The following is a 24,978-nucleotide window of genomic DNA, read 5'->3' as shown; positions in this document are numbered from 1 at the left end:
CAATGTGAGCAAAAGTACATTTTCCCCCAAAAATGCCATGCCCAAATGCCACCGTAATTCAAGAACGACCCATAAACTTCCAGTAAGGGTTACAGGTTTGTACTTAAAAGTAAAGCTGGCCTGGCGGTCATTTCAGGACCACCATGTCTATGACTCCATAGGCGTTTGTCAATTTTACCTACAGTATTTACAGCAGTGTTCATATAACCCTTTTCCTGGGGACCCAAACGATGTGCAGGCTTTTGTTTCAGCCCAGTACTAGTCTAGCGCACCTGAGTTCAACAAATCAACTAATCATCAAGCCCTTGGTCAGTTGAGTGAGGTACTGTATGTTAGTACAGCCCTAGAGAATATGTATAGATACTGCTTTTGAGAATATATACAGATTGGAGAGATGCATGTATAGTAGACTGACCAAGAATGTACTTTAACCTCAAGCTTTTACTATTACTTATACCTTTTACTGTGTTACACTCCATTAGGAGTTAAATTATTGTGTTATTTTGTATACCAATGCACTTTGTTCATTTATTTTACTCTTTAACACAAGCTCAGGGCAGGGGGGGAAAGGTGTGTTTGAGACGAGGAAGAGAAGCCCTGCCGGGGTAGGGTGTGGTTCTCGACTGTAAAGCTGATGTCATACATGCACGAACACACATACCCCAGTGGACTCTCGGTAGGCTGGCCCAACGAATCACAGGAAAGGAGACGCACCTGCTTGGTGCTTGGTGCAAGGTGATTGGTTACACCACAGAGAGACATTTGGTTAGGGCTGGTAGGTGTACATGTAAACCAAGCCCTTTACAAACTCAGACTCTTTGCATTAAGAGCTTGTCCAGGTAACATCACCACCACCCCGGGGTCCCTCAACGATGGACATCACCTCTACCTCTGGTGTCTGCCTTTCTGCCTTCCTTTGACATCTACTGATCAACTGATCTCCTGAATCTCGGTGGCCTCTCTGCCTTTTGAATTCGTCCTTCAACAAGAGAAGGAAAGAGGGAAGAGGAAGAAAAGCCTCTAGCAACAAGACCCGGCAACACAATGGTATCTCTTGTTATGGCTTCTGGCTCTCTGGCTGCTATAAGGAAGGGTAACTTGTAATTATAAAACGAAAGTTTTTAAACAGTCCTATCTTTATACTAATTTCTTAATTACTATAACCCCCTTTTTACACAAGGGACTTTTTGAAATACTTTATAAGATCACTATCACAGAATATTATTTTAATGGCAGTATGCTGATATTTTCCTGTTTTACTTCAGTATTTATCTGTAATAGGATTTTTTCGAATGGAAAAATAAGTCAAGATTTGAAGGGTGTTCGACTGAGATGGCATCAGATTAGAGACACCTGTCGTCACTGAGGAAAGCCTCTCTCCCTAGTTTGTGCTCTAAACAGAGGAGAATGGTGGTGCAAAACAGGAAAAAATATATCCTTTGACTAGACAAACCAGTTAGGGCACTAAGGTCTAAACAGAAAGAGTCTTGTCAACAGTTTCTCAATTCTACTATGTGCAGGATAAGCAAAGCATGGTGGTCTCATGGATGAATTGACTTTATCTTGTTGTTGATATGCTGTAAGGAGACAGTTTCTCTATTCAATTATTTTGTATTCTACTCAGACAGTTGTTCGGCTCCAGAAGGGGAAAAAGGTGGAGAGTGAAAGGGCCTCTTCTTTTCAGTATAATAGATGTAACTGGCATGTTTGTCTTCTCTAAGAATAACTTCAAAAGGCTCTGGTCAGGCTTGTTCTTACTTGTTTTTACTGGTATGATTAAAGAGGAGATTAAATAAGAGTATTCCCCCCTCCTCATTCCATTTCTGTAAGTCAATAGATGTAGAGTAGTACACTAAGTTGTCTAGTTATTGGCCTAAACTAAAGTAAGAATTCGCTCCTCAATCCGAATCTCTGGTTTGATAATTGTTGGTTTATAAAGAACAGTTGCAGTATTGCCTTGTTTGTGCTATTACATTACTTGCATAGGCCACTAGTTAAAAACTTAAATACAAGCAACAATGGATATCACGGTTGGGAATGTGGAAGGAATAGGAAAATGCATTAAAACTGTTTTTTTTTACAACTTACACCTGTCATCTACAGGTGGTGATAATGTCATTTTCTCAAGAGATCATTGTTGCTAGGACTTTTTATGATTTTCTCCTGCGAGAGTAAGATACATTTTGTGTAGTGCCGATGTGCCTAACCTCAAATACATGTGTTGAAAGCATATATAAAAGTGAATGGTGTTCACAGGTGAGAGGTCAGGTAGTGCATGGATTGGTTTTGTGTGGTTAAGACCATGCAGCCATTTTGTCTGAATGACTAAGCAACCGGTTGAGTCCTTTGTTAAATTTCTGTTTGTTCACGCATGCAAAACACTCAGGGTAGGCGGTGACCATCAGGGTAGGCGGTGACCATCAGGGTAGGCGGTGACCATCAGGGTAGGCGGTGACCATGCAGATGCTGAATTAACAGTTTGGCTTTAAAGCTAAGTAGATTTTTGCATCTATGCATACAACTGAATATGATGTAAAGTCATTCCTATACTTGTGTCACTTGAAATGTATCAATATACTGTAACTACAATTTAGAGGTTAATTAGATTATTCAAGAAAACAGGTCTTTATTGTTAAAAGGTCATGTAAAACCTATTGTAGGGGTTTACTCAGGAGTATTGAAAACATTAAGTTTCATAAAAGGAGAATGTAATGTCACATCCTCCTTAACCCCAATAATGGATTAGGGACTAGACTAGGGATGAGCATCAGATTATTATCTGATATATGCCAAATATATACATTTCTTGTATATCAAATGCTTCCTTATTTAACTGTGCTTTCAGCCTCCTAAAATATTATTTCTCTATTTTCTTTCCCTCTCTCATTTTCTCCCTTAGAGGGCCTCTAGTGCTGGTCTGTCTACTGAAATGCTGCCCGGCTGAAGACTAGGAGGGAGCAGGGCATGTCTGTGGGTTTTGCCTTTCATGGGGTCTTGAATGACCAGAGAGAGACTGGATATGGCTCTCTCTCGGGCTCCAGGGGGAAATTTGAGATATTTCCCCCTCTTCTTTCCCCCTCTACAACTCCTCAGTTTTTTTTGTACATTCTTCCTTTACTGCTCTATTCACAACGGTAAGATTACAGGTGTTGCTGTTTGATTTCCTTCTCAGTCTCCTCCCTTTTTACCCTCCTACCTACTCCCTCTCCCTCTTTTTCTCAGAGTATTGTCCCACATTTTTACCTGCTCCCACCGACATACAACCTTCCCCGCTCTCGCAACCCACTAATCCCATGACATTTACATCAAGTAATGTTTGCTTTGCTTGTTTCAGATTAAAACCTTTTCTTTATGCTTGTTCTGACAGCAATGGAGGCTATATATTTTGAACATGAAGAAAGAAATCAAACAAGATTTTACTTGTAGACTACAATGAATGAAATCAAATCTCTACTACTGAAAGTAATGTTGATACTTCACATAAAAGGGATAATGTAATCAGACAATATGTATTTGATGAAATAACACAAGACCAATTTTGAAATGCTATAATGGTGCAGGAACAGTGTGAATTGTACACAGTGCATACAGTTTGTACCTAGGTGTTATGTAATGTATAATGTTTGCCATGAAGTGTCAATGAGGGCATTCAATGTTGGTGGCAGTTTGCCAATGTGGCAATAATAATGTGATCTTGAGGCATATTAGTCTAGACATGGGAGTAATCATATTTCTGAAGTCAGTTCAGTTCTTCTGAAGTTCCTGTTATTGTGGTACTCTAGAATACTAAATTACCTGCGTAATACAGTAGTGTTTTGATGCAGCTGCGGCCTGACTTTGTGATGGCTCAGTGGCCTACCATACTTTTTTTTTAACAGCACAGATTGCATAACTTCAAGGAATCTTTGTAAAACCACAGCCTCTTAAATTATAGTTTATGTTCTTGGATCATAAAAAAGCCCAGTTGTGATGTGTTTGGATAATTATTAACAGTGACTTAGCCTACTGATGTGGTTGCAAAATGATAGAATAAAAACGTCAAAGAAATCCTACAGGGTTTGGTAAACACAGCAATCAGTCAGTGCTTTTCTGGAACCACCTGTATGGTAGCCTCCCCTATTTACAATGTCTGCATCTGTGCTGCTCTTGTAAAGTAAATATTAATATTTGGATGGCCATCTCCATCTTACGAGGTAGTTTTGGATGTCATAACTCTCTCTAATACTGCCTGGTAATGATGATGATGACCCTCTGCAGGCATCATTGACATAAACACATAACACACAAACACAATCCCACGTAGCACTGTATTTTCTTAGCCCTTGATCCTGGGTAGTAATATCTTATGAGTTGCTGATAGGTTTGAGTAGTATTCTAAGGGTTGTGTAGACCTAGATATGCTCTGAGGTTGGATATAGTTAGTTATGTGCTTTTGGTTGACCTTCCCTTTCTTTGGCTTCCAGGACACGTCTTACCTGACAGTGCTGGGCTGTACACAGGTGTTCTAACACTGTCTGGTAATGATGTTCCTTGAAAGCCCTGCAAACAACCACACCAGGTCATCTCAACAACTAATAGAGGTGCAACGGCACTGTAACATACCGGAAGCAGGAAGTGTTCACAGTTAAATACTTTTTTACTGTTTGGAAATTGTTTTCAGTCAACTCTATATGTTTTAGAGAGAGACACTCTGTGTCTATTGGCATTGCCATAGTTCAGGTGTAGACTCTAAGTCACGTGATCTCTAGTTCACAGTTCAGAGCATGGAAAGATGGAGACTGTAGTAGGGTAGTTCTTTTAAAATGACTAAATATGTGAATAATAAGATGATGGAACAACTGGCTGAAGGAAGCATCCAGAACAGGTGACACACACCAGACTTTAAAGGCTGACAGAGATAGTCCTGTAGGAAAAGAGGATGAGGTAATAGTCCTAAACGTCGTCTGTGGTGAGCACCTTCCGCCTAACCCCCCTTTTGTGAAAAATAGTTCCTCCCTGCCTCCTGCCCTTTGTGTAGATTTTCTACCCCACCCGTAGTTAAAGAATACCAGTGAAATAACTGTTGCCGTAAGAGCCACTTCCTCTTCCCCTCCCCCAGTCAAAGCTGATCCTGGGCCTTTGTTGGCTCGTGATTGGTCCAGTGGCCCTACTGTACCTGCGTGGCATATTGTGCAGCTGACACCTGAGATCTGTGTGAGAAAAATAAACACAACGACCTCTATGGCTCTCCTTCTCTCCTTCTCTCCTTCTCTCCTGCTCTCTCTCCCTTTCTCTTTATTTCTCTCTTCTCCTCTTCTCCAGTGAAAGCCAGTGGCAATAGCTGAAACTGATTATTGCATTTAAACTAAAATGAAAGGTTGATTCACTATCTTTGATGTTATTTTTTTCATTACTATCAACCAGTTATAACTCTCAACCTATTGCCCTATTCAACACCATTACTATTGTCAAGGTAAAGTAAAGGTAGACAAGGAAACAGAGTTCTCAAACAAGAGGTTGGCTGTACAAAATCAGTGGAAAACGGAGACAAAAGCATTAAGTGACAGAGGTGTTTCCAAGGTGATGTTTGTCAAGGGCTGTACTTCTGAGTTCTGGTTTAACAACACACAATAATTGAATCACACCTTTGTGTACTAATTCTTAACTCTCTGAAATTGTAATGTCATAATTTATTTGCATGTCCCTTTAAAGTTCAAATTACTGAAAGATTGTGTAGTCTTGCCTTATGACAAAGAATCTACTCCAGTTATAAATGTCTTACTATAATTGTTGAAATTACTATTACCTCTCATAGAGTTTAAAAAACTTTTCACCACTGGTATCTTGTCGATGTGTTGCTATAAACTATTCCAATTCTCCAACTTATTTCTGTCTTCTTTCTTCACAGCTTGTCTGTCAACAAGCTGCTGTAGCTACAAAGAACCTGGCTACTTTCCTCTGATGCTCCTACCTAAACCTTGTAATTGTCGTCTTACCAGACAAGTTTAGATCTAGCTATTCTGTCTAATACTGTCTGGTAATGCCGTCCATTACAAGGTGTCTCATCGCTCTTCTTCTGTCAGTCTCTTGGACAATCTGTACAAATCAGCTGGTATCAGGTCATGTGATGTCTTTTTCTCTCAAGGATTTTTTCCATAACTGGCTTATAAGGTTTAATTGCAGGTCAAATGAAAAAAATTGTTGAATTATGTAATTGTATGCAATATTCCTAGTCAAAAATATCTTATACGACCCCCCCCACCCCCCGCCAAAAGAAAATCCTATTAGAATCCCAAAGAAATGTCTATAATAGGATAGTACCTAGTACCTAGGATTGAATCCTACAGGAGTCCAATAGGACTGGTTCCAAAATCTGATAGGATTTTTCTATTGGCCTCTAATTGGATCATTGTATTGGAATCCTATAGGATTTCTATGTTTTTTTCATCCAATTGGATTTCTATAAAATAAATTATCCTCAAAACTTGGCTATAGACTATAGTTAACTTGGCTGCTTAACATATGGAGCACCCGTGGACAGTGGACACGTGAACAATAATAACATCATGAGCAACCAATATTGAACTGCCTCCTTTTCCACTTGAGATGGCGACCCTATAGTGGGGAACTGCCGGCAATGTCAAGTTAGGAAAAATGGGGGGGAGCCCCTTCTAAGGATGGAGGGAGGGTGGGGGTGACAGCTCTGGGGGAGGGAGGTAGGGAGGGAGGGAGGGTGGTACAACCCTGGTATGGAAGGAGTTGGGGGGGGTCTTGTTATCTTTTGGTTTTTCTTTTCCTCTCCCTATACCAACATAAAGAGGGTGAAGGGAACATGCTTTTTTTGTATGCATAGCTGACTATTATACTGTATATTAAATGAAAGAATGCTAATATCTTTGTGTTACTGTAACTAAAAATGTATTTTCCTTCTACTTTTTATTTGTATATATGCAATGTAAAGATGCTGTGCATTCTAAGGGGGAAACCCCCCAAAATCTTGCATTATTGTAAAATTGTATTTAGTATTGTATGTCATATTGTAATGTCTAATTCAAAGACAAGAAGTTGCATGAATAAGAATCAAATCAAATAACTCAAGTGAGTGTTTTGTTGAAAAAGGTGTACTGTACTGGTGGTCACACTGCAAATGAACTTGTAGCCTTGAGGTGAATAAAACTTAAATGAATATCAAACTGTTGTTTCCGATTAACAAAAATATTGTAATTAATGTTGTTGTATTGTACTGGAACAAATGACTACAAACTATAATTTAATGGGTTCTATTAAGAAAGGTTCTGATTTAAGACTTATCGAAAACGTATAGGATCCAATAGGATTCCAATAGGATTCTGATAGAACTGACACAAAATCCTATAGGGTTGCAAGAATCCTATAGGATCCAATAAGATTTATTATATTTTCCAATAGGAAAAAAGTAGTCCAACAGGATTCCGATAGGATTCTGATAGAGGTGACACCAAATGCTATAGGATTGTGAAAAATCACTAATCCTATAGGATTTTTTGACTAGGGATGCCTTGAATAGTTATTTGTCTTACAGTGTTTTGTTGATTATGTTAAAGGTCTTCAACTCAGTTATTTTGTGATTTTCGTTATCATATGAATCATTATAAACTGCATACAGTATAGTTTTAGTTTTTCAAATGTTTTACATTTTTATTTCAGTTTACAAAATAGTTTTTCTAATTTTAGTTTTCGTTTACTATAATAACCTTGATACACACACACACACACACCTCAATATAATAATGTATTATTGCTGATGAAGCATGATTATACATTTGATTATTCCAACTAGAACAGGCTGATGCTGCCACACATGAAGCATAGATGGGATTATCCAAATAAATATAGGTAGAAGGTATAATTTACACATATAAAATGTCTCTGTCGAAATGTCACATAATATCATAGACAAGGATAAAGAATATCACACAATAAAGGACCCCGTCCTAATTTCAAGTTTGATTGTATTTAGTGGTGGAAGTTATGCAAAAGTGAGCACAGTAAACCTGGATTTGTATTTTTTGTTGTTGCACAATTACTAAAATGCTAAATTACTATAATAACATGCAAACATATTTCTTACAGTGAAATCGTCATAGAGATAAATTCAATCGCTACTCACTTTAAAGGTCCAATGCAGCTGTTTAAAAAAAATCTCAATATCAAATAATTTCTGGCTAACCATTAAGTACCTTGATGTGATTGTTTTCAATTAAAATGGTCCAAAAAAAACAAAAATAGCTTCTTAGCAAAGAGCAAAGAGCAAGCAAGAATGTTGCTACGACTGTCTGGGAGTGGTCTGAGTGGGGAGGGGAAAACTGAGAACTAGCTGTTATTGGCAGAGAGATTTGGAACTCTCTTTCTTATTGGTCTATTAACTAATTTACACCCTGGTGATGTCACAAGGAGGCCAAAACTCCCTCCCACCAAAACAGTCTGAAATTTCAGGCAGTCTTTTCAAACAGCTCTTACACTAAAAGGGCATTATCATAATTTTCCATATTTCAACAGTATTATTACAACCTCATAGTGTGGAAATATACCTTAAGTGGCCGGTTTATTAGGTACACTCATCTAGTACCGGGTCGGACCCCCCTGGTCAGCAACAATGTTCAGATACGCTGTGGCGTTCAAACGTTGCTCAATTCGTATCAAGGGATCTAACGTGTGCCAGGAAAACATTCCTCACACCATTACACCACCGCCACCAGCCTGTACCGTTGACACCAGGCAAGATCTGGTGGTCCCTGCGCGCACGACCCACGTGGAGTTCCAGGTCTCCGGCAGCCTCTGGAACTGCCGTTCTGCGGCCAACAAGGCAGAGTTCATCTCAGCCTATGCTACCCTCCAGTCCCTTGACTTCTTGGCGCTGACGGAAACATGGATTACCACAGAAAACACTGCTACTCCTACTGCTCTTTCCTCGTCTGATCATGTGTTCTCGCATACCCCGAGAGCATCTGGTCAGCGCGGCGGTGGCACAGGAATCCTCATCTCTCCCAAGTGGACATTCTCTCTTTTCCCCCTGACCCATCTGTCTATCTCCTCATTTGAATTCCATGCTGTCACAGTCACTAGCCCATTCAAGCTTAACATCCTTATCATTTATCGCCCTCCAGGTTCCCTTGGAGAGTTCATCAATGAGCTTGACGTCTTGATAAGTTCCTTTCCTGAGGATGGCTCACCCCTTTCTCTCTGCCTCCTTCTTTCCACTCCTCTCCTCTTTTGACCTCACCCTCTCACCGTCCCCCCCTACTCACAAGGCAGGCAATACGCTTGACCTAATCATTACTAGATGCTGTTCTTCTACTAATCTCACTGCAACTCCCCTCCAAGTCTCCGACCACTACTTTGTATCCTTTTCTCTCTCGCTCTCCTCCAACACTACTCACTCTGCCCCTACTCAGATGGTAATGTGCCATCGCAACCTTCGCTCTCTCTCTCCCGCTAATCTCTCCTCTTCCATCCTATCATCTCTTCCCTCTGCTGAATCCTTCTCCCTCCGATCTCCTGATTCTGCCTCCTCAACCCTCCTCTCCTCCCTTTCTGCATCTTTTGACTCTCTATGTCCCCTATCCTCCCGGCCGGCTCGGTCCTCCCCTCCTGCTCCGTGGCATGACGACTCATTGCGAGCTCCGGGCAGCCGAGCGGAAATGGAGGAAAACTAGACTCCCTGCGGACCTGTCATCTTTTCACTCCCTCCTCTCTACATTTCTTCCTCTGTTTCTGCTGCTAAAGCCACTTTCTACCACTCTAAATTTCAAGCCTCTGCCTCTAACCCTAGGAAGCTCTTTGCCACCTTCTCCTCCCTGCTGAATCCTCCGCCTCCTCCCCCTCCCTCCTCCCTCTCTGTGGATGACTTCGTGAACCATTTTGAAAAGAAGGTTGACGACATCCGATCATTTATTAAGTCAAATGACACCGCTGGTCCTGCTCACACTGCCCTACCCTATGCTTTGACTTCTTTCTCCCCTCTCTCTCCAGATGAAATCTTGCGACTTGTGACGGCCGGCCGCCCAACAACCTGCCCGCTTGACCCTATCCCCTCCTCTCTTCTCCAGACCATTTCCGGAGACCTTCTCCCTTACCTCACCTCGCTCATCAACTCATCCTTGACCGCTGGCTATGTCCCTTCCGTCTTCAAGAAAGCGAGAGTTGCACCCCTCCTCAAAAAACCTACACTCGATCCCTCCGATGTCAACAACTACAGACCAGTATCCCTTCTTTCTTTCTCTTGAGCGTGCCGTCTCTAGCCAACTCTCCTGCTATCTCTCTCAGAATTACCTTCTAGATCCAAACCAGTCAGGTTTCAAGACTGGTCATTCAACTGAGACTGCTCTTCTCTGTGTCACAGAGGCTCTCCGCACTGCTAAAGCTAACTCTCTCTCCTCTGCTCTTATCCTTCTAGACCTATCTGCTGCCTTTGATACTGTGAACCATCAGATCCTCCTCTCCACCCTCTCCGAGTTGGGCATCTCCAGCGCTGCTCACTCTTGGATTGCGTCCTACCTGACAGGTCGCTCCTACCAGGTGGCGTGGTGAGAATCTGTCTCCGCACCACGTGCCTTTACCACTGGTGTCCCCCAGGGCTCAGTTCTAGGCCCTCTCCTATTCTCTCTATACACCAAGTCACTTGGCTCTGTCATATCCTCACATGGTCTCTCCTATCATTGCTACGCAGACGACACACAATTAATATTCTCCTTTCCCCTTTCTGATAACCAGGTGGCAAATCGCATCTCTGCATGTCTGGCGGACATATCAGTGTGGATGTCGGATCACCACCTCAAGCTGAACCTCGGCAAGACGGAGCTGCTCTTCCTCCCGGGGAAGGACTGCCCGCTCTATGATCTCGCCATCACGGTTGACAACTCCATTGTGTCCTCCTCCCAGAGTGCAAGGAACCTTGGCGTGACCCTGGACATCACCCTGTTGTTCTCCGCTAACATCAAAGCGGTGATCCGATCCTGCAGGTTCATGCTCTACAACATTCGTAGAGTACGACCCTACTTTGCACAGATCTTAATCCAGGCACTTGTCATCTCCCGTCTGGATTACTGCAACTCGCTGTTGGCTGGGCTCCCTGCCTGTGCCATTAAACCCCTACAATTTATCCAGAACGCTGCAGCCCGTCTGGTGTTCAACCTTCCCAAGTTCTCTCATGTCACCCCGCTCCTCCACACACTCCACTAGCTTCCAGTTGAAGCTCGCATCTACTACAAAACCATGGTGCTTGCCTATGGAGCTGTGAGGTGAACGGCACCTCCTTACCTACAGGCTCTGATCAGAACCTACACCCAAACGAGGGCACTACATTCATCCACCTCTGGCCTGCTAGCCCCCTTACCTCTACGGAAGCACAGTTCCCGCTCAGCCCAGTCAAAACTATTCCCTGCTCTGGCACCCCAATGGTGGAACAAGCTCCCTCACGACGCCAGGACAGCGGAGTCACTGACCACCTTCCGGAGACACTTGAAACCCTACCTCTTTAAGGAATACCTGGAATAGTATAAAAGTAATCCTTCTACCCCCCCCATAAAAATAAATACAAATATATATGATTTATATTGGGTGGTTGTCCCACTAGCTATCGTAAGTTGAATGCACCAATTTGTAAGTCGCTCTGGATAAGAGCGTCTGCTAAATGACTAAAATGTAAATGTAAAATGTAAGATGGTGCCATGGACTCATGCTGCTTACGCCAAATCCTGCCACTGCCACCAGCATGACGCAACAGGAACCAGGATTTGTCGGACCATGCAATGTTATTCCACTCCTCAATTGTCCAGTGTTGGTGATCACATGCCCACTGGAGCCGCTTGTTCTTGTTTTTAGCTGATAGGAGTGTAACCGGGTGTGGTCGTCTGCTGCAATAGCCCATCCGTGACAAGGACTGACGAGTTGTGCGTTTCGAGATGCTGTTCTGCACACCACTGTTGTATTGCACCGTTATTTGCCTGTTTGTGGCCTTGCACGATTCTTGCCCTTTTCTTTCGACCTCTCTCATCAACAAGCTGTTTTCGCCGACAGGACTGCCGCTGACTGGATGTTTTTTGTTTGTCGCATCATTCTCAGTAAACCCTAGACACTGTCATGTGTGAAAAGCTCAGGAGGCCTTGCCTGGCTTGCCGTTTTGCCCATTCTAACGTTCAATCGAACAGTAACTGAATGCCTTGATGCCTGTATGACTGCTTTATATAGCAAGCCACGGCCATTTGACTCACTGTCTGTAGGAGCGAAAAACGTTCGTGAAGGGAGTGGTGTACCTAATACATTGGCCACTGAGTGTATATAAAACACAGGAAAATCAGTTTTTGTATCTAGTTGTGCTCTACTTTCTGTACAGTAGGTGGCGGTAAAGTTCCATTTTGAACTCAGGCCCCAAAAAACTAATTTCCTGCACATGCGGAGATTACTTCCGGTTTCTACCACAGTAGTCGCCAGACAGTTTTCATTGATACAGCGCTCAACGTTTGGCTACTTTGCAGATTCAGTACATTTATTTATACATTTGTTAAGCCATCATGTCGGGAATACCACCAGATACCTGGCAGCCACCCACAGTGAGCCTGGAGACAACGTAAGTACCGATAGCTAGCTAACGTTAGCGAAATGTTTTGAATGAATGAGCAGCTAGCTAGCTAGGAGTTATTCAAATGCTTGCTGTTCAATTATGTTTTTCCAATACCAAATGCTATGTATTGCTGTCTATTGGTTAATTTAATATCCCATGGAAAAGGAATGCTATTAGCTTCATTTATTGTCCTCTCTTGTGTTCCAGAATGGGTACAGTTGTAGTGGAACTGTACTGGAGACATGCTCCCAAAACTTGCAAAAACTTTGCTGAGTTGTCCAGGAGAGGTTACTACAACAACACCAAGTTTCATCGTATCATCAAGGACTTCATGGTGCAGGGAGGAGACCCCACAGGAACAGGTGAGACAGACAAACACATACAGAAGGGGTAGAAATTCTTCAGAATGCTTTGTTTCATATTGTTCCACTACCAGGGGAGCATTCAGCAGGGTGCAACGTTTTTAAACGTTCAGATAGAAATATGTTATGTAGAACAAACATGACTCTCTGACATGTAGAATAAGGAATCACATCTGCTCTCTTCATGGAATTTCAATCTGCATCGTTTGAAAACATTTGGCAGCTGAACGTGGCCCTGGCGTTTGTCCTCCTGAGCTGTGCCCTTTTGTGTTCAGAGTGGTGATACATTCAGAATGTTCCAGAGAGACAGAAAATAATACATTTCACTAAACTCTATGATGACTGTAAATCTGTTCATGACATCAGATTCTTACTCCCTGTAATGCGCATTGATTATAGGTCGTGGCGGTGCCTCCATATTTGGCAAACAATTTGAAGATGAACTAAACCCTGACTTGAAATTCACAGGTAACTATACGATTTATAAACAGGAGAAAACATGTCATAGTACCAAAATGTTGTATTTTTCTCTACTGCTTTCTTATGGTGCTCTCTCCCTAGGTGCAGGGATCTTAGGGATGGCCAATGCAGGACCAGACACCAACGGAAGCCAGTTCTTCCTGACCCTAGGGCCTACTCAGTGGTTGGATGGGAAGCACAGTATCTTTGGGAGGGTGTGCCAAGGTATATCAGTTGTCAACCGCGTCGGCATGGTTGAGACGAACTCACAAGACCGACCTGCCGATGACATAAAAATCCTCAGGACGACTGTACCCAACTGAAACTCATTCATACAACCAACAGCTACTTTCTTATTTGTACAGTAATTGTCATGATTTATTTCGTAATAAAAATGTCTTTGATTAATTTTGTTATTCTCAAATCAATGTAGCCTAACTATTGTGGTCATTATCACTAAAAATTATTATGGGTGACATGGTAGGAATGACACACTTGAGATATGCCTGGTGTTTATCTAATTATCTAATGATTGCAGATAAGTCTCAATCTGTAATTTGAACAGACTACCTCAGGAGGGAGACAAACAACAGAACATACAGTAGTGTTGGTCTATTTCACAAGACAGTCACGTGATATAAAAAAGCCTACTCTGTTGTGGACACATTGTTTTGGTTATAATGTTTGGTAATTGTCCTATAGTTTGAGGGTTATCCAAGTTCACCTGGCACCTACCCTTAGTAGGGGTTGTCACTAGTTACCACATCTTCAAAGTCATAAACCCTGCCTATTTCTACAATTTATCTTCTTAAAATGTGATTTTAAACCTAACCTTAACCACACTGCTAACCTTATGCCTAACCTTAAATTAAGACCAAAAAGTTAATTTTATTTTTCATTAATATTTTCAATATTGTGCTTTGTGTGGATGTTACTCATCTGTCTGCTATGGCTCCAGTTGGAATGCTAGCCGTAGCCAGTTAGCTAGGCTGCTAGTGGGGTCCCGTTAGAGAAGGTAGGTAGAGATGCCCACTGAAACACGGTAAGTCCAACTTTTTTTCATGTCACAGAACTCTCCATTAACTGTTGTCTTCCATTATAACTTTTCCTTTAGAACTTTCTTTCTTCGTTTACAGGTTGGCTTGTTGAATTGTTGCTCTGTGAGCGGTGCTTGGTGAGCGTGAGCAGTTCCTCTTGTACTGTTGAGGTCTCTTTGCTTGACGCAGGGTTCCAAGCCTCCTCCTAGCTGTGGTTGGTTGCTTTCTTTTCAAACCTGGCAGCCATTTGACCAGTTAGGCCATGGTAAGACTCCCGGATAAGTTCTGGTAGTGCACACGCAAACTTGATGGCAGCGCCCCTGAGACCGAAGCGCAGCCTGTCTACTTTGTCTGCCTCAGTCGAACCACACTTGTTGGCCAGCACTTCGAATGGAAGGATAAAGGAGTTCCAGTCCTCTTTACCATCGTATGTGGCAAGCTTTTCCTGAGGGCTGTCTCCTGGTGTCACCTGAGCGGAGGGGGCCACCTCATCAACTGTCAGCGCGTTGTGCATGTCGATGACGTTGTCAAAGCTTGGTGGTATTCCTGGGCGGTTGGTTCTCAGGTTTCTCTCCAAGGCTTGGGGCTGACTGAAGATGTCTCCTGGGTACGCAGGACCACAGGCCTGGCTGTAGCAGTGGCATGTTGCACTGGTTTGGGTGGAGGCCACGGCTGTGGCATCAGCGACGGTTTCATTCCACGTTTGTAGTAAGGTGGGAATGGGGCGGCCCCCCTCCTGGTCCTGGATCTCCCGACCACCGTAATTGACCTCACCCAGATGTTTGCTCTGCTGCTCATCACATTCGTCTAGGCTCTTTTCCACTGTCTGCAGTCGCTGCTTTATATCCAGGATGTGGAATAGAAGGAGTTTTGTCTCCTCAGAAAGCTTAGAGTTTGGGCCTCTTCCTCTACAGACGTATTTGCTGTACTGAGCTTTAACAGTCCTTAGGTGAGTACATCAGCCTCTATTCCTATGTGTTATGTTCTTTAGTCCCTTTTAAAGAAAAAAAGAAAAACTTGTTTTATTATTATTTGCTCTGCAGGTTGGAGCAATCTTCCTAACTTTCTTGAGAGAGAAAGAAAATAAAAAACAAAAAAATAAACATCACAAAAAATGGAGGTACAGAGAAACACTGGCTCTGTGTACAGCTGCAGCCACGCTAGCACCGTTACAATGTTGCACTCCACTGATACAATGTAGCTGATTCTGTCCAGGCAAACTTGAACTTTGTGGGCGTGTTCGAACTGATAACTTTTGTCAACTTGTTGACCATCGTTGGTCACCGTCTTTCAAAGTGTGTAGCATTAGCATTATGATTATAAAAATTGACCGACTTGCGACTACATGTCGACTGCATGAACTTTACAAAAATCATGTGATCAAAGGTCATGCAGTTTTTAATGAAGTTGCCTTCAAGTCGCTGCAGTTGCTTGCGTCTCACCAACTGCACCATGCAGCCATTACCTGCATTGTGGGAGGCACTATTTGTCAACCTATCATTAGGGTGTTTTTGTTTGACCCATGCAAATGTGGCCGAATATATGACTGAAACAGGAACCAACTTTTCTGTGATTCTAAAGCTAGATGGGATACAAATGAAAAGTGATATTTGAAACCTCTCGCTAACCAATTATTTATTATTATTATTATTTATTTTATTTTATTTATTTTAGTCATTTAGCAGACGCTCTTATCCAGAGCGACTTACAGGAGCAATTAGGGTTAAGTGCCTTGCTCAAGGGCACATCGACAGATTTTTCACCTAGTCGGCTCGGGGATTAGAACCAGCGACCTTTCGGTTACTGGCACAACACATTATGTTTCCAGTGTGTGATATGGTGGTACAAACAGGTTTATTTAGACATTTATACAGACAAACTTTTATAAACAATAGCAGCTATGTTGACACTGCCATGTTGATCTTTCTGTTGGAAAACCACTACAGTGTCCGACTTTCGGCTGTCGCAGATGCACCTCCCAAAACTTCACTCGCTGAGTTTCGTCGTGCTATCCAGAATCCTTGGGACGTCCCTACCCTAACCTGAACCCTTAACCATTTGAAATTTTAACTTCAATTCCTTCGGTTGGGAAGCATTACCTTAACCATTTAAAATGTCAACTTTAATGGGGTCGGAAAGTCCCAAGGATACCGGATAGCACGGACCCGCAGAGAACCCTCTTGGTGCAAAGCGTTTACTTCCTGCTTTCGTCAGTGATGTATGGCACCTTGCTATCCGGGATCCCTAGGGAGCGTCCATACGCCACTGAAGTAGAAATGTGTAATGGTTAAGATAATGCTTCCCATCCGAAAGAGTTTGTGCATATATTATGACTAATATTTGTGATGTTTTGGTCTTCGACAAGGGTTTGTTCGCCTGTTCGTGTGCACATTATTTTCTTGAGGCAAGCCGAAGTTCGTTAGCCGAGGTCTACGCCCCTTTGTCGTGATTGGTCAACAGTAAGGATTTTTCAATGAAGTGTTTGTTGCAAGGGGCCAGGGTTCTGGTCTAGAAGCACAGTTTCGACTGCTCCTACAGTTTTGCTTTGGTACTGCAGTTTAACTGACGCCCGGCACATAAAGACAATTTCCAGATTTGAAAATTCCTAATAAAACATTTTAGTCATCACCTTTGTAAACAAAACATCCATTGAATTATTCAAATAATTGTTGCGGAGGCTGATTTTATTTTTAAATCACTCACAGCCAAAGATATTGGGCTTGTTTGAATGGTAAGGCTGAAGCAACCGACTGCAGACAAAAGTCGAGGAGTGAAGTCGGGGGAGGTGCATCTGCTACAGCCAAAAGTCGGACACTGATGTGGTTTTCCAACAGAAAGGCTTAGTGCAACATAGCAGTGTTGCCATTGTTTATAAAACATTTTATTTTTAAGATCGAAATAAACATGTCTCCAACCCCCATATCAAACACTCACAAACTGTAAATATACTGTATGTGTGTACATTGTACTATCAATTGGGGAGAGAAAGCCTCAAATATGACATTCATTTGCAGTGGTGGATAAAGTACCCAATTGTCATACTTGAGTAAAAGTAAAGATACCTTAATAGAAAATGACTCAAGTAAAAGTGAAAGTCACCCAGTAAAATACTACTTGAGTAAAAGTCTAAAAGTATTTGGTTTTAAATATACTTGAGTATCAAAAGTAAATGTAATCACTAAAATGTACTTAAGTATCAAAAGTAAAAGTATAAATCATTTCAAATTCCATATATTAAGCAAACTAGATGGCACCATTTTCTTGTATGGATAGCCAGGAGCACACTCCAACATTTAGACATAATTTACAAACGAAGCATGTGTGTTTTAATGAGTCCACCAGATCAGAGGCAGTAGGGATGACCACGTGTTCTCTTGATAAGTGCGTGAATTGAACCATTTTCCTGTGCTGCTAAGCATTCAAAATATAACGAGCACTTTTGTGTGTCAGGCAAAATGTATGGAGTAAAAAGTACAATATTTTCTTTATGAATGTAGTGAAGTAAAAGTTGTCAAAAATATAAATAGTAAAGTACAGATACCCCAAAAAACTACTTAAGTAGTACTTTAAAGTATTTTTACTTATGTACTTTACACCACTGTTCATTTGTACATATCCACTGTATACATATGAATCACGGCAAAGTTGCTTCCCGTTTCAGTCTCGTTTGCGTGGGTCAAACAAAAACACAAATTATTGGTTGACAAATAGTGCCTCCCACAATGCAGGCAAAGGCTGCAGACGAAACATCATGACCTTTGATCACATAGTTGTTGTAAAGTTCATGCAGTCAACATGTAGGCACATGTCGGACAAATCTTATACCCAGAATGCCACACACTTCGCAAGGCGGTGACCAACGATGGTCTCCGACTTGACAAAAGTGATCATCTCGAACGCTCCCATTAACATTATATATTCATCCAATTGGTGCGTTTGAGTGGTAAACTGAAAGTAGCCGATTGTAGACCAAAGGCAGGAGGTACATACAGTGGGGGAAAAAAGTATTTAGTCAGCCACCAATTGTGCAAGTTCTCTCACTTAAAAAGATGAGAGAGGCCTGTAATTTTCATCATAGGTACACGTCAACTATGACAGACAAAATGATAATTTTTTTTCCAGAAAATCACATTGTAGGATTTTTAATGAATTTATTTGCAAATTATGGTGGAAAATAAGTATTTGGTCAATAACAAAAGTTTCTCAATACTTTGTTATATACCCTTTGTTGGCAATGACACAGGTCAAACGTTTTCTGTAAGTCTTCACAAGGTTTTCACACACTGTTGCTGGTATTTTGGCCCATTCCTCCATGCAGATCTTCTCTAGAGCAGTGATGTTTTGGGGCTGTCGCTGGGCAACACAGACTTTCAACTCCCTCCAAAGATTTTCTATGGGGTTGAGATCTGGAGACTGGCTAGGCCACTCCAGGACCTTGAAATGCTTCTTACGAAGCCACTCCTTCGTTGCCCGGGCGGTGTGTTTGGGATCATTGTCATGCTGAAAGACCCAGCAACGTTTCATCTTCAATGCCCTTGCTGATGGAAGGAGGTTTTCACTCAAAATCTCACGATACATGGCCCCATTCATTCTTTCCTTTACACAGATCAGTCGTCCTGGTCCCTTTGCAGAAGAACAGCCCCAAAGCATGATGTTTCCACCCCCATGCTTCACAGTAGGTATGGTGTTCTTTGGATGCAACTCAGCATTCTTTGTCCTCCAAACACGACGAGTTGAGTTTTTACCAAAAATTTATATTTTGGTTTCATCTGACCATATGACATTCTCCCAATCCTCCTCTGGATCATCCAGATGGTCATTGGGAAACTTCAGAAGGGCCTGGACATGCGCTGGCTTGAGCAGGGGGACCTTGCGTGCGCTGCAGGATTTTAATCCATGACGACGTAGTGTGTTACTAATGGTTTTCTTTGAGACTGTGGTCCCAGCTCTCTTCAGGTCATTGACCAGGTCCTGCCGTGTAGTTCTGGGCTGATCCCTCACCTTCCTCATGATCATTGATGCCCCACGAGGTGAGATCTTGCATGGAGCCCCAGACCGAGAGTGATTGACCGTCATCTTGAACTTCTTCCATTTTCTAATAATTGCGCCAACAGTTGTTGCCTTCTCACCAAGCTGCTTGCCTATTGTCCTGTAGCCCATCCCAGCCTTGTGCAGGTCTACAATTTTATCCCTGACTTCCTTACACAGCTCTCTGGTCTTGGCCATTGTGGAGAGGTTGGAGTCTGTTTGATTGAGTGTGTGGACAGGTGTCTTTTATACAGGTAACGAGTTCAAACAGGTGCAGTTAATACAGGTAATGAGTGGAGAACAGGAGGGCTTCTTAAAGAAAAACTAACAGGTCTGTGAGAGCCGGAATTCTTACTGGTTGGTAGGTGATCAAATACTTATGTCATGCAATAAAATGCAAATGATTTACTTAAAAATCATACAATGTGATTTTCTGGATTTTTGTTTTAGATTCCGTCTCTCACAGTTGAAGTGTACCTATGATAAAAATTACAGACCTCTACATGCTTTGTAAGTAGGAAAACCTGCAAAATCGGCAGTGTATCAAATACTTGTTCTCCCCACTGTATGCACCGACATACAGTCGTGGTCAAAGGTTTTGAGAACAACACAAGTATTGGTCTTCACAAAGTTTGCTGCTTCAGTGTTTTTAGATATTTTAGTCAGATGTTACTATGGTATACTGAAGTATAATTACAAGCATTCCATAAGTATCAAAGGCTTTTATTGACAATTACATTAACTTTATGCAAAGAGTCAGAATTTGCAGTCTTGACCCTTCTTTTTCAAGACCTCTGAAATCCGCCCTGACATGCTGTCAATTAACTTCTGGGCCACATCCTGACTGATGGCAGCCCATTCTTGTATAATCAATGCTTGGAGTTTGTCAGAATTTGTGGGGTTTTGCCTCTTGAGGATTGACCACAAGTTCTCAATGGGATTAAGGTCTGGGGAGTTTCCTGGCCATGGACCCAAAATGTAGATGTTTTGTTCCCCGAGCCACTTAGTTATCACTTTTGCCTTATTGCAAGGTGCTTCATCATGCTGGAAAAGGCATTTTTCGTCACCAAACTGTTCTTGGATGGTTGGGAGAAGTTGCTCTCGGAGGATGTGTTGGTACCATTCTTTATTCATGGCTGTGTTCTTAGGCACAATTGTGAGTGAGCCCACTCCCTTGGCTGAGAAGCAACCCCACACATGAATGGTCTCAGGATGCTTTACTGTTGGCATGACACAGGACTGATGGTAGCGCTCACCTTGTCTTCTCCGGACAAGCGTTTTTCCGGATGCCCCAAACAATCGGAAAGGGGATTCATCAGAGAAAATGACTTTACCCCAGTCCTCAGCAGTCCAGTCCCTGTATCTTTTGCAGAATATCAGTCTGTCCCTGATGTTTTTCCTGGAGAGAAGTGGCTTCTTTGCTGCCCTTCTTGACACCAGGCCATCCTCCAAAAGTATTTGCCTCACTGTTCCTGCAGATACACTCACACCTGCCTGCTGCCATTCCTGAGCAAGCTCTGCACTGGTGGTGCCCCGATCCCGCAGCTGAATCAACTTTAGGAGATGGTCCTGGTGCTTGCTGGACTTTCTTGGGCGCCCTGAAGCCTTCTTCACAACAATTGAAACGCTCTTCTTGAAGTTCTTGGTGATCTGATAAATGGTTGATTTAGGTGCAATTTTACTAGCAGCAATATCCTTGTTAGCAGAAGCCCTTTTTGTGCAAAGCAATGATGAGGCAGCAGACTTTGTGAAAATTAATATTTGTGTCATTCTCAACTTTTGACCACGACTGTTTTAGACAAAAGTTTTAGAACACCTACTCATTCAAGGGTTTTTATTTATTTTTACTATTTTCTACATTGTAGAATAATAGTGAAGACATCAACACTATTAAATAACACATGGAATCATGTAGTAACCAAAAAAAGTGTTCAACAATTTTGAGATTCTTCAAAGTAGCCACCCTTTGCCTTGATGAAAGCTTTGCACGTTCTTGGGTTTGTATCATTTGATTTACACAACATGCCTACCACTTTGAATATGCAAAATATTTTTTGTGTGTGAAACAAACAAGAAATAAGACAAAAAAACTGAAAACTTGAGCGTGCATAACTATTCACTGTTGGTAGGCGGCCCTCTCTTGGCAGGTTTGTTGTGGTGCCATATTTTTTAAATTTTTTAATAATGGATTTAATGGCGCTCCGTGGGATGTTCAAAGTTTCGGATATCTCTTTATAACCCAACCCTGATCTGTACTTCTCCACAACTTTGTCCCTGACCTGTTTGGAGAGCTCCTTGGTCTTCATGGTGCCGATTGTTTGGTGGTGCCCCTTGCTTAGTGGTGTTGCAGACTCTGGGGCCTTTCACAACAGGTGTATATATACTGAGATCATGTGACAGATCATGTGGCACTTAGATTGCACACAGGTGGACTTTATTTGACTAATTATGTGACTTCTGAAGGTAATTGGTTGCACCAGATCTTATTTAGGGGCTTCATAGCAAAGGGGGTGAATACATATGCACGCACCACTTTTCCGTTATTTATTTTTTATAATTTTTTGAAACAAGTTATTTTTTTCATTTCACTTCACCAATTTGGACAATTTTGGGTATGTCCATTACATGAAATCCAAATAAAAATCCATTTAAATTACAGGTTGTAATGCAACAAAATAGGAAAAAAACGCCAAGAGGGATGAATACTTTTGCAAGGCGCTGTATATATAGATAGATACAAAAATGGGAAAATCACGTTTTAACTGCACTGCCCCATTAACTTAACTAAGCGGAATTAATGCCTATACTTAACCGTCAAAACTCAATGTTTATCAAATATTGAAGTCAGACCGTGTCAAACCATGAGATCTTGTTGGAATTATTGCCAGTGAGATCTATGTCAACTGTTGCCACTCTTATGACTTATGACTTACAATTGATGGTATCAATTCGTGCTCTATCATGCCCAATGCTTCGTGTAATAGATGTGAAAGGCTTTGTACTGTGTATATATACATGTAGAACCCAAACACAGCAACCAAACATTCGTGACAGGCCCCAAGTCCGTTGTCTGGCTACCCAGTCTCATTGCTCCGGCCAAATGCCACACCTACGAACGTTTCGCAAACTAATTTAGTTTGAGTCATCAGTCAACCAAGTCCGAGGAATGAGCACAATTATGCCGAACTATTACAACTAATTAGACAGTTAGATTAACACTATTATAAATACTGTTTAACCAAAACAATGTTTTCCTCAGTATCAGTTGTCCTATTGTAGAATATTTTCCAAAACTATGTGTGTTAAAAAAGGAATCAAATGTCTTTGTTACCAGTTTTGGCACTCAATATCACACAGACATTTCCAAAAGATGTAATGTGCTGTAATAAAATGAACTACAGTTTATTTTGATAACAAAACAGTTATGTGTCTCTACAGTGATCAGTTTCTCATTTTGAAAAACAATCAACAATGTTTAATTCATTGCTCTCAGAGTTTCAGGTGTTTATCTTAAAATCAGAAGTGTATTTAGTTTTTTACATAATCAGATTTCCAAAGTGGTTTGGTAAAAAATGTTAGTGTCACAAAACAATACACATTGCCAATACATAACACAGTATCAAGTAGAAAAGTTTTAAATTATATCTCTTTGTGCTCAGGGTGTGACGTTGTGGTGAGCAGTCCTTGGAGAGGGGGAACACACACCCTTTCTACAAATGTCCATCCAAAGTCCCTCTCACAAACGACACTACCCATAATCCCCTAGGTCCCAGAGCCCTCTTTCTCCCCACAGTCTACCCCCGGGAAGGAAGAGGAAGAGTGTGAGAGAGAGCGAGGTGACCCCCCCATCGCTGTGTCCCGAGTCCTCTGTCCTACAGGGAGCAGAACCGGGGCTGTGGCACGCCTGTTCCCCCTCGCGCCCCTCTCTCCCTTTCCCCTGCCCCTCCACCAGACCCTGCAGGTATTTAATATAACGAATCGCTGCCCAATATCTCTTTCTAGAGCTCCGACCTGAAGATCACTTATGTCATGATTCAACCTTGTTTTTTTCATATCCCAGTTGTCTTGAAAGCACCATAAATCCAGAGAATGCCAGACTTTGATGACAAAGTTTGATGACAAAATGTTCCCACAAGGACTGCCGTGCCACCTTCCTGTTCAAGTGAGCACAACAAGGTGAGTCCAAAAACATATTGTATGCTGCTGCATAAATTATGTAATATTCCAGGGAGATATGTATACTGTAGCTAAGAAAGTAATACTAAGTGTATGTTGTGTAGTAAGCTGTTAATAGCCCATGTGCCTCATCCTAATAATTTGGTCCCTTTCCCCCTCATAATTTAGCCTACTGTTCTGACTTAGTGGTGCACATGGGCTAATAATCATCAAATATTTGTCTGCTTATATGCCCCCTTTATTTATCATACGGTTCTGACTTGGTGTACAGGGAGAATACTGTAAGAACAGCCCATGTTCTGAATTCTGTCACTGTACATTTCAAAAGTGCTGAACAAATAGTTATATTGACTACGTATGTCCTAGCTCGCTCATTAATGTCTTAATCGAAATTAAGGATTGCCCCACCAAGATTTACATGCTAAAATCGCCACTGGCCTCAGGTACTGCAGGATTTTGTTTCATCTGACCAACTGAGCTAATTGATCAGTTCAGTGATTGCCTAAATTCAACACACCTGGTCTTCCAGGTCAGTTAAATAAAAAACAGGGTTGCCTACCCCTGATCTAGATAAATACATTAACTATATTGTTGCAAGTAGGATATTGAATTATTTATGTTAGAAATTTGGATCACATGTAGGCCTATGTAATTACATTGTAAGGATGTAAGGATAAAGATGTATTTAAGCTCTAAATCACATGTCAAACTCATTCCATGGAGGGCCGAGTGTCTGCAGGTTTTTGCTCCACCCTTGTACTTGATTGATGAATTAAGGTCACTAATTAGTAAGGAACTCCCCTCACCTGGTTGTCTAGGTCTTAATTGAAAGGAAAAAACAAAAACCTGCAGACACTCCGCCCTCCGTAGAATGAGTTTGACACCCCTGCTCTAAATAGTCAACCACCAAATACAGTAAACATGCATTGATAATAACCAATGATAGGTGGCGACATCAACCATGAGCATTTAGTGCCTTTTGCCTAGTTAAATAAAGGTGCTTCCAAAATAACCCAGAAGAAGGTTGTCTCCCACAATGCTTTGGATCCGACTTCAAGTTGCAGTTGGTAAGGAGCAACTGCAGAAATATCCAGTCGACTGCAGTCGAAAGTTCATGACCTTTCATCACATGGTTGTAGTAAAGGTCATGCAAGTTGGACAACTTTGATACCCATATTGCAACACGCTTTGAAAGGCGACCCGAAAGATTGCTGCCAGTGTGGCCATGAGGTGGGGGTAAGCTGGTGGACAGGAAAACAATGAGAAAAGTGGAACATATTAATGAATGGGGGAATGCATAAGCCTTCTGGAAGATCTGATGAAGGAGAAGATGGCA

General features: G+C 41.8%; 1 protein-coding gene across 1 annotated transcript; it reads left to right on the top strand.

Moving 5' to 3' along the window:
• Positions 1 to 12,415: 12,415 nt before the first annotated feature.
• Positions 12,416 to 13,809, top strand: LOC121578657 (peptidyl-prolyl cis-trans isomerase-like 1). Its single transcript, XM_041893030.2, has 4 exons — positions 12,416 to 12,586; positions 12,788 to 12,942; positions 13,342 to 13,410; positions 13,504 to 13,809. Exons 1-4 carry the CDS (start codon positions 12,531 to 12,533, stop codon positions 13,722 to 13,724), a joined length of 501 nt encoding a protein of 166 aa, XP_041748964.1. The 5' UTR covers positions 12,416 to 12,530; the 3' UTR covers positions 13,725 to 13,809.
• The last annotated feature ends 11,169 nt before the right edge of the window (positions 13,810 to 24,978 follow it).

Source organism: Coregonus clupeaformis, chromosome 12 (genome assembly GCF_020615455.1).
Source record: "Coregonus clupeaformis isolate EN_2021a chromosome 12, ASM2061545v1, whole genome shotgun sequence".
Classification (NCBI taxonomy): Eukaryota; Metazoa; Chordata; class Actinopteri; order Salmoniformes; family Salmonidae; genus Coregonus; species Coregonus clupeaformis.
The sequence above is the reverse complement of the archived record's forward strand: the minus strand, read 5'-3'. Positions and strand labels throughout refer to the sequence as shown.